The sequence below is a fragment of the Micromys minutus genome (assembly GCF_963924665.1).
Source record: "Micromys minutus genome assembly, chromosome: 2".
NCBI lineage: Eukaryota > Metazoa > Chordata > Mammalia > Rodentia > Muridae > Micromys > Micromys minutus.
Window position 1 is genome coordinate 91634217 of NC_137971.1, and position 9303 is coordinate 91643519.

The following is a 9303-nucleotide window of genomic DNA, read 5'->3' on the forward strand; positions in this document are numbered from 1 at the left end:
CACTATAGGCACATTTACACACATGATAATTGGAGAAGAATAATGTAGAAGTCAGGTCCTGATGTTCATAGATAAAGTATCTGGAACAAAATTTGAGGATGGAATTGGTAGAGAATAATTAGCAATGATTACCAATACAGTGCTCTGGAAGATATGTATAACTGAAGAAGATTTATGAAGCATAGGTGGAGACAGTGTTTCTACACACAGCGGAAAGAGCATAATTCTCCATAACCTCCTTGTGATTCTTCGCTGACTTGTTTCTGCTTTTGTTGACGCTCTATATGCAATATACTGGAGAAAACAACTTATCATGATACACATTGAAAATGCTGATGCCTATCTTGTCTTGATGACATGCCTACATTGTAATAGAGCTGATTTTGGGAGAACAAATCAGATGGAAGATTCCTTGGCAAATTTGTTTGGTCTTCACACTATAGATGATTGGGTTAAGCACTGGTGGAACTAATAAGTAGATATGAGCCATGAAGATGTGAAGGAGGGGAGAGGAGTGTTTGGCAAAACGATGGACAATAGATAATCCAATCATAGGCACATATAGAATGAGCACAGCACAAATATGGGATGCACATGTGTTGAGTGCCTTGAGCCTACCCTCCTGGGATGCAATTTTTAACACCGATTGAAGGATTAAAACATAAGATACAAAAATGCCCAGGGAATCCATGCCCCACAGCAATGTAATAAGTACTAGTCCATATATGACATTGAAGCTGATGTCAGCACAAGCCAGGTGAATCATGTCCTGATGCAAACAGTAGGAATGAGAAAGGACATGGGAACCACAAAAGGGATAGAAGGCTAGACTGGCCAAAAGTGGAATCATCAAAATAGAACTTCTGAGCAGAGCAGCAATTCCAATCTTGGCAATAAGTTTTGGTGAGAGAATGGTAGCATATCTCAGGGGGTGGCAGATAGCCACATAACGGTCAAGGGCCATGGCCAAAAGCACAGATGATTCAGTGAAGGAGAAAGTGTGAATCAGAAACATTTGGACTACACAAATATTGAACTGGATTTCTCGGGAAATAGACCACAACACCCTGAACAGTGAAATCATGGTGGGCAGGGACATGGCCATGTCAGTGAGTGAAAGCATAGCCAGGAAGTAGTACATGGGCTCGTGGAGTCTGGGGTCTGTGCGCACAATGTGCAGGATCATACAATTGCCTGTTATTCCAACAAGATAAAGGAAGCAAAATGGGATGGAAATCCAGTGGTGAAATTCCTCATAGCCCGGGATGCCTGTGAGGTAGAATGTGGAGGACACAGTGGTGCTGGAGTTTGAGGTTGACATTGGGCTAACTGTTCAAGCACAATCTAAACCCACAATTATTCTTTAATGTGGAAGACATTGACAAGGCCAAAATCTGTGTCAAGGGAGGAGGGAGAGAACAGTGAATGATTAGAGCAGAAATAATGTTTAAAAGGCTTCGATCTTTATGTATACTTACTCCTCCATTCTTTCTTTATTTCTACTTCAGTATCTCCATTTCATCATTATTTTACATCAAAGTACAATATCTACTTTACTGCCCTTAAGACCTTTCCTTCATCTTCCAAAATGCAATTGCGTTAAAGCCGTCTCATACCTTAAGGGGGAAAAAGTGATCTGAAGAGAAGAGGGAACCTGCAAGGGCAGCAGAATACAACTAGATGACAGCAAATGCTGAGAATAACAGAGAAAGAATATGAATCACCTTCAAATATTGGGCAGAGGACAGCTATTGAGGACGGAAATGAATGACAAAAAATTAATGATACATAGGTATGACGATCATTCATGAAATTTGTCATGTTGCATATTATCTCAACACACAAAGGCACACATGCACATATGTGTGCACACACACACATACACACATATACAAAAGTTTTATCAGTGTATCATATTAATCTTTTTTTCACATAGCCATGTCCCAATATATCAAGATATTAATCACCCTTTAATATTTTTTGTACCACCAAGCATGCCTGGTGCTATTGACTACATGATGGGCTTTGTGTTCAAGCCAATTATCAGTTCTGGAAAGAAAAACTTCCTCAGGAAGGTTACAAATGAAACCCTAGAAACTTCAGCAAGCTATGAGAAATCGAAGCCACATTAGCATTTTATCTTCCCAATTTTATACAACATTTACCAGAACATGCTACTCCTTTTATCTTATATTCCTTCATACTGCTGGATTTACTCTGATAGTACAAGTTCTATTGAACCTGACCAGACATTCCACCTACATGGACATAGCATTATTTTCAGCATTTTTCTAAGAAAGAGAAGAACAAGTCTCTACTGTTGCTTTTTAAATTTAAAAGTGTAAGGAAATTTCAAAGTAGGTTTGAAATGAGATTAAAGATAACATATTTAAGAGCTACTCAAACTTGGATTGGAGTGGGAGTTTTAAGACTGCCTGCTGAAGTTAATATGTGCATAACCCTTTGCAACATTGTAGACAAGTACTTGCACTGATGCTACCTGAAGAGAAAATCTGGGGCATCTTAAGTAAAGTCTGATCTTATGAATATTTTCTATTTTAAGTTGAATGGTAGAAGAATGAATTTATAAGAGTCAGGCTTACAGAAAGACAGACACATACATACATAGAGAGAGAGATACTGAGAGAGAGGGAGATTTCAATATTTGTTCTTTTTTATTAATCTAAAAAAAACCTAATGTAAAGAACCTGAAATAAGACATGACTTACATTAAGAACATGAGATAACATTGTAACAGAGAGAGGAGGAGATAGACAGGAATAAAGAGGGGGGAGAGCAGGTGGAGAGATAGAGATAGATAGATAGATAGATAGATAGATAGATAGATAGATAGACAGACAGACAGATAGATAGTGAGAATTATTAAAAAAGTATCTAATATTTCCTCTTGTTGCTCTTCATTTTCTGATGCCTCCTCTCCTCCCTATTGCTTTTCAGCATCCTTTTTTCTTTGTTCTCTTGTATCCTTCCATTTATATTTCTTCCAATCCCACATACTTTGTAGAGGAGTTCTTCTCCATATAAAGGACCACACTATTGTTGAAAGTAAGCAGGATGTAAAATAATGTGCAAAAGAGAGGCTGTGACCCTCTCAGTGCTGACATTTCAATTTCTGGTTCTTTTCTGCACGACTACCAACCAGATCACGGCTGGATATCACAATTTAAGTGTAATGGATAATGAATTCTCTAGAGATTTTCAAATATGTTTGGTCTCTTTGTCTGGAAAAAGCTGATATGATGCAACCTGTAATGAGGTATGGGTTTACCTGAGAACATGAGAACAGTAAGTAGTTTCTGATGTGGTCTAGACTGTGGAAAATCACAGAGTCTATATAGTCTGAGAGCTACCGATACACAAATTCAATTATATGTGATAACAGGTACAGTATGATTCAGTTATTTGGAATGGTTCATTCAAAGTTATTTAGCAATAAAGCCAATTCTAAGCCTGAAATCTGATTTTTCAAAATGGTACTTTTTTAATATTCCATTTATCTAAAGCAAGAAAATAAAGATTTTTAAATATAGCATTACATAAACATTCACTCAATGAATCACTCATTCATGAATATTTCAAAAAAGAGATAACAGTTATTTATCCTGTCTCTGCCAAAATGTCTGGTAATCTCAGTCTATGAGTTCAGCTTTGAATGTCTCACTAGGTGACAAAATATTGTAGTGGTTGCTTAAGTTGCTCAGGAGGAAAGTAACAAGACCACACTGAATAAAATGGGATATACATGTGAATAGCATGACTGAGACAGTTCTGAAATTCATCACTGAATAGCTGACCACAGGAAATATGTTGATATCTAGAATTTGGCGTGAGAAAAGTCAATTATTTAAAAAAAGAGAGCACAGTAAAACATATATTGAAGCACTTAAGAACCCAAGACCACGTCCACTCCACACTTTGGCTCATGGTTTCTTCATTTCTATCCAAAAAAAGGAAAGTTATACTAGGTAAGCTCCACATGGAGTCTTTCTGGCCTTTCTTATGGTCTTACTTTTTGCCAAAATTCATAAGAACAAGCAATGGCAATCAAGTTTCCATCTAAAAATAGATAGATAGATAGATAGATAGATAGATAGATAGATAGATAGATAGATGATAGACAGACAGACAGATAGATAGATAGATAGATAGACAGATAGACATGTATGTGTGTATATGTCCTGTAAACAGGCAAATATTAAATATATTTTACTTATTTCTACCAAAGAAAATAGATTGTGTTTTTAGTCTAACAATATACAACACATTTGCTCAATAAATAAATCATTTATGCCTATATTACAAAAAAATAACATTTATCATATCTCTCCAAATTGTCAAAATATACAAATACATATGTGTATATATAAATATGCATAATGTGTGTGTGTGTGTGTGTGTGTGTGTGTGTGTGTGTGTATTCACAACACACAAACAACTTGTTGTGATCCTGGCATCAAATTCTTCATATCAGACAATTGGAATCATGACTTGATGCTTTTATTTTCTACTCTCAGTTTTATTTTAAAAACAATATGCACTGTTTCTTTACCTTCTATTAGTTTTGAGTTTAGTTCGCCTTTTTTATCTAGCTTCTTAGGATACATTGATATGATTTTTATCTCTAGCTTTACATTTTTCTTATTTTCTACCTCATAGTAATGGTTATTATTTGAAATATTTTGATTTTTTTGCTTTTCACACTCCATATGTTAATGGCTTATTCACGGGTGTTCAAGTTAGAAGCAGATGCTTGCAGCCAACCATCAGACTGAGAATGGGAAATCCACTGGAGGTGTTAGCGAAAGGACTGAAGGAGCTGAAGGGGTTTGCAACTCAGTAGAAAAAAACAATATCAACCAACCAGACCCCCAGAGCTCTCAAGGACTAAACCACCAAAAAGAGTATTCATGGAGGAATATGTATATGTAGCATACGTATCAGCAGCATATGTAGCAGAGGATGGCTTTCTCCAACATCAACGGATATAGAGGTAGGTCCAGGGAGGCTCTAGCCCTCTGTATAGTGGCTGGGTAGAGCACCCTCATAGAATCAGTGGAGACAAAAAAGGGGATGAGTATTTGTGGATAAAAAATTGGGAAGGAGAATAATATTTGAAATGTAAATAAATAAAATAACCAATAAGAAGGAGGATTCTAAATTTTTCTATGAAGTTTACTCTTTGGGGTGAGGTGTTTTGTTTTTTTTTTTTTTTTTGCCACTGAATATTTTATTCTTTATCACTTGTATTTTTTTTCCAACAGGTTGAAAACACTCATCTGAACATATTACTCAAAAATATGATGGTATTAAGTTCACTCAGTTTTGCCTCCAGGGTCACACCTGGCTTGATTTCCTACCTTGGTTTCAAAAGACTATGATTAGGGGTATGTAAGCCTAATAAACTTTTTGTCCTCAAATTACTTTTGGTCATCATCTCTCATCACAGCAATAGTAAATAGAACTAAGGCAGGCATTGTAAACACAAGCTCATCAACTCTGGGCACAGAGACAATTTAGGGATTTGTATGACTTTTATGGCTTTCTCTTTTCCAATTTTTCTAGACAGATTTTTAAGTACTATTGATTAGGAGTGATAAGGTAGTGTCTTGTTCCTGAACTTAGAAGAAATATTCTCAACCATTCACTGCTGTATTTAATGTTAACTTTAATGCTTTACATGACCTTTCATATATATATATAGTGAAAATTTTTCTCAATGCTTTTCCTGAATCTATTGAAATGTTCCAAAACTCTGTGTGCATCCTGTTAATATGTAGTGCCATTTATTGGTCTATGTGTGTTGGAACATTGTTGCATGTCTGGTAAAAACCCACTCCTATAATAAAGAGTGATCCTTTAATGTGAAAAAAAAAAGTTCACTCAGTTTTGTAAGATAAATCCACTTTGCATTCTTCTTTTTTAATTTTTCTTATAGCTTCATTTTTAAAAAGAGAGATACATATAGAGATTTTAAAAAGCTTTTTGGCACAAAACTGTATAAATATATTTTTGTCAGTAATTAATTCTTTAGAGGTTTGATAGTATACATTGAAATCTTACTAGTTACAATAAGCATAAAGTACATGTTGAACAGAACGTAATGTGAAAACCGTCAGAGTTTTCATGGTTGGTATAGATTAAACATAATGATATTTGAATACCAAAAATTGCCACAAGGCTTTATTCTTAGATCTTGAATTAAAAATGATTTAAGGTCCAGGTGTATCAAATTCTAAGAAGGTGCTATACACTTTTTTCTAAGAAGGACTGAGGCTTTTACTTTTTATCTTTTCAGCCTTTGTGTGTGTGTGTGTGTGTGTGTGTGTGTGTGTGTCTGCTTTTTATGGCCTGTGAGTTATTTCTAGGGTTTTCAGAGCTTTCTGGGGCTGGTATCCAATTATCAGTGACTGCATATTATGTCTGTTCTTTTGTGACTGTGTTACCTCACTCAGGATGATATTCTCTAGGTGCATTCATTTTCCTAGGAATTTCATAGCCTCGTTGTTTTTAGTAGCTGAGTAGTAGTCCATTGTGTAAATATACCACAATTTTTGTATCCATTCATCTACTGAAGGACATGTGGGTTTGTTCCAGCTTCTGGATATTATAAATAGTGCTGCTATGAACATTGTGGTGCATGTGTCTTTGTTGTATGTTGGAGCATGTCAGGGATATATTCCCAGAAGTGGAATAACTGGGTCTTCAGGTAGCATTATGTCCCATTTTCTGAGAAACTGCCAGACATACTTCCAGATGGTTGTACCAGCTTACAACCCCACCAACAGTGGAGGAGTGTCCTTCTTTCTCCACATTCTCACCAGCATCTGCTGTCATCTCAGTTTTTGATTTTAGCTATTCAGACTGGTGTGAGGTGGAATCTCAGGGTTGTTTTGATTTGCACTAGGAATGTCAAGCACTTCCTTAGATGCTTCTCAGTCATTCGATATTTTTAAATTGAGAATTTTTTGTTTAGCTCTGTACCCCATTTTTAAATAGGATTGTTTGATTCTCAGGCGTCTAACTTCTTGAATTCTTTGTATATATTGGATATTAGACCTCTATCAAATGACAGGTTGATAAAAATCTTTTCCCACTCTGTTGGCTGCAGTTTTGTTTTCTTGACAGTGTCCTTACCCTTACAGAAACTTTGTAACCTCATTAAGTCCCATTTCCCAATCATTAGTCTTAGAGCACAACCCATTGGTATTCTGTTTAGGAACTTATCTCCTGTGCCTATGTATTCTAAGGTTTTCCCTACTTTCTCTTCTAATAGTTTCAGTATACCTGGTTTAATCTGGAGATCTTTGATCCACCTTCACTTTAGCTTTGTACAATGAGATAAGAAATGGTCTATTTTCATTCTTCTGCATGCTGAGTGCCAGTTTGACCAACAGCATTTGTTGAAGAAACTGTCCTTTTTTCATATAAGGTTTTCAGCTCCTTTGTCAAAGATCAAGTGGCCATATGTGTGAGGGTTCATTTCTGCATCTTCTATTCTGTTGCATTGATCAGCATGACTATCTTTGTACCAGTACCATGCAGGTTTAACACAATTGTCTTGTAATAATAACTTGAGGTCAGGGATAGTTATTTCTGAAAATGTTATCTTGTTATTGAAGATGAAGTTTGATAGTATAGGTTTTTTGTTATTCCAGATGAATTTGCAAATTTCTCTTTCTAAATTTATGAGGAATTGACTTGGAATTTAGATGGGGATTGCATTGAATCTGTAGATTGATTTTGGTAAGATGGCCATTTTTACAATGTTGATCCTTCCAATCCATGAGCATGCTAGATCTTTCCATTTTCTGAGATCTTCCTCGATTTCCTTCTTCAGAGAGTTGAAGTTCTTGTCATACAGGTCCTTCACTTGCTTAGTTAGAGTCATACCAAGGTATTTCATAGTTTTTGTGACTATTGTGAAGGGTATCTTTTCCCTAATTTCTTTCTCAGCACGTTTGTTTTTATTTTAGTAGAGAAAGGCTACTGATTCATTTGAGTTAACTCTATATCCAGCCAGTTTTCTAAAGTTGTTTATCAGCTGTAGCAACAGGTCTCTGGTAGAATTTTTGGGGCCACTTAAGTATACTATCATATCATCTGCAAATAGTGATATTTTAACTTCTTTCCTTCCAATTTGTTTCCATTGATTTCCTTTTTCTGTCTAATTGCTCCGGCCAGGACTTCCATTACTATATTGAATAGGTAGGGGGAGAGTGGGTAGCCTTGTCTAGTCCCTAATTTTAGTGGGATTGCTTCAAGTTTCTCACCATTTATTTTGATGTTGGCTATTGGATTGCTATCTATTGCTTTTATTATGTTTGGGTCTGGGCCTTGGATTCCTGTTCTTTACAAGACTTTTAACATGAAGGGATGTTGAATTTTGTCAAATGCTTTCTCAGCATCTAGTGAGATGACCATGTTGGTTATTTTTTCTTTTTGAGTTTATTTGTATGGTGGATTATATTGATGGATTTCTGTATATTAAACTATCCCTGTATCCCAGGGTTGAAGCCTACTTGATCATTGTGAATAATCATTTTGAAGTGTTCTTGGATTCAGTTGGCAAAATTTTGTTGAGTATTTTTGCATCAATGTTCATAAGGGAGATTAGTATGAAGTTCTCTTTCCTTGTAAGGTGTTTGTGTGGTTTAGGAATGAGGGTTATTTTGGCTTTCAAGAATGAGTTTAATAGTGTTCCATTTGACTCAATTTTATGGAATAGTGTGGAGAGTATTGGTATTAGGTCATCAATAAATGTCTGATAGAATTCTACACTGAACACATCTGGTACTGGGCTTTTTTTGGTTGGGAGGCTTTTGATTACTGCTTCTATTTTTTATGTGTTATGGGATTATTTAGGTGACTTACCTGGTTCTTATTTAACTTTGGTATCTGGCATCTGTCTAGTAATTTATCTATTTCCTCCAGATATTTCAGCTTTGTTGAGCATAGACTTTTATAGTAAGATCTGATTATTTCTTGAATTTCTTCAGTTTCAGTTGTTTTTTCTTCACTTTCATTTTTGATTTTGGTTATTTGGATATTCTCTCTTTGCCCTCTACTTAGTCTGGCTAAAGGTTTATCAATCTTGTTAATTTTCTCAAAGAACCAGCTCTTGGTTTTGTTAATTCTTTGAATGGTTTTTTTTTTTTTTTGTTTCTAATTGTCTAATTTCTGCTCTGACTTTGATTACTTCTTGCTGTCTTCTCCTCTTTGGTATACCATCTTCTTTTTGTTATAGAGCTTTCAACTGTGCTGTCAAGTTGCTTGTGTATGCTC

The 9303-nt window shown here is 35.6% G+C and overlaps 1 protein-coding gene across 1 annotated transcript; it reads right to left on the reverse strand.

Moving 5' to 3' along the window:
* Positions 1–361: 361 nt before the first annotated feature.
* On the reverse strand, positions 362–1321 carry LOC308418025 (olfactory receptor 51G2-like; the record flags this gene model as incomplete). The annotated part of the gene is made up of 1 exon (XM_080913363.1): positions 362–1321. One exon carries the CDS (start codon positions 1319–1321, stop codon positions 362–364), a length of 960 nt encoding a protein of 319 aa, XP_080769489.1.
* Between the last annotated feature and the right edge of the window lie 7982 nt (positions 1322–9303).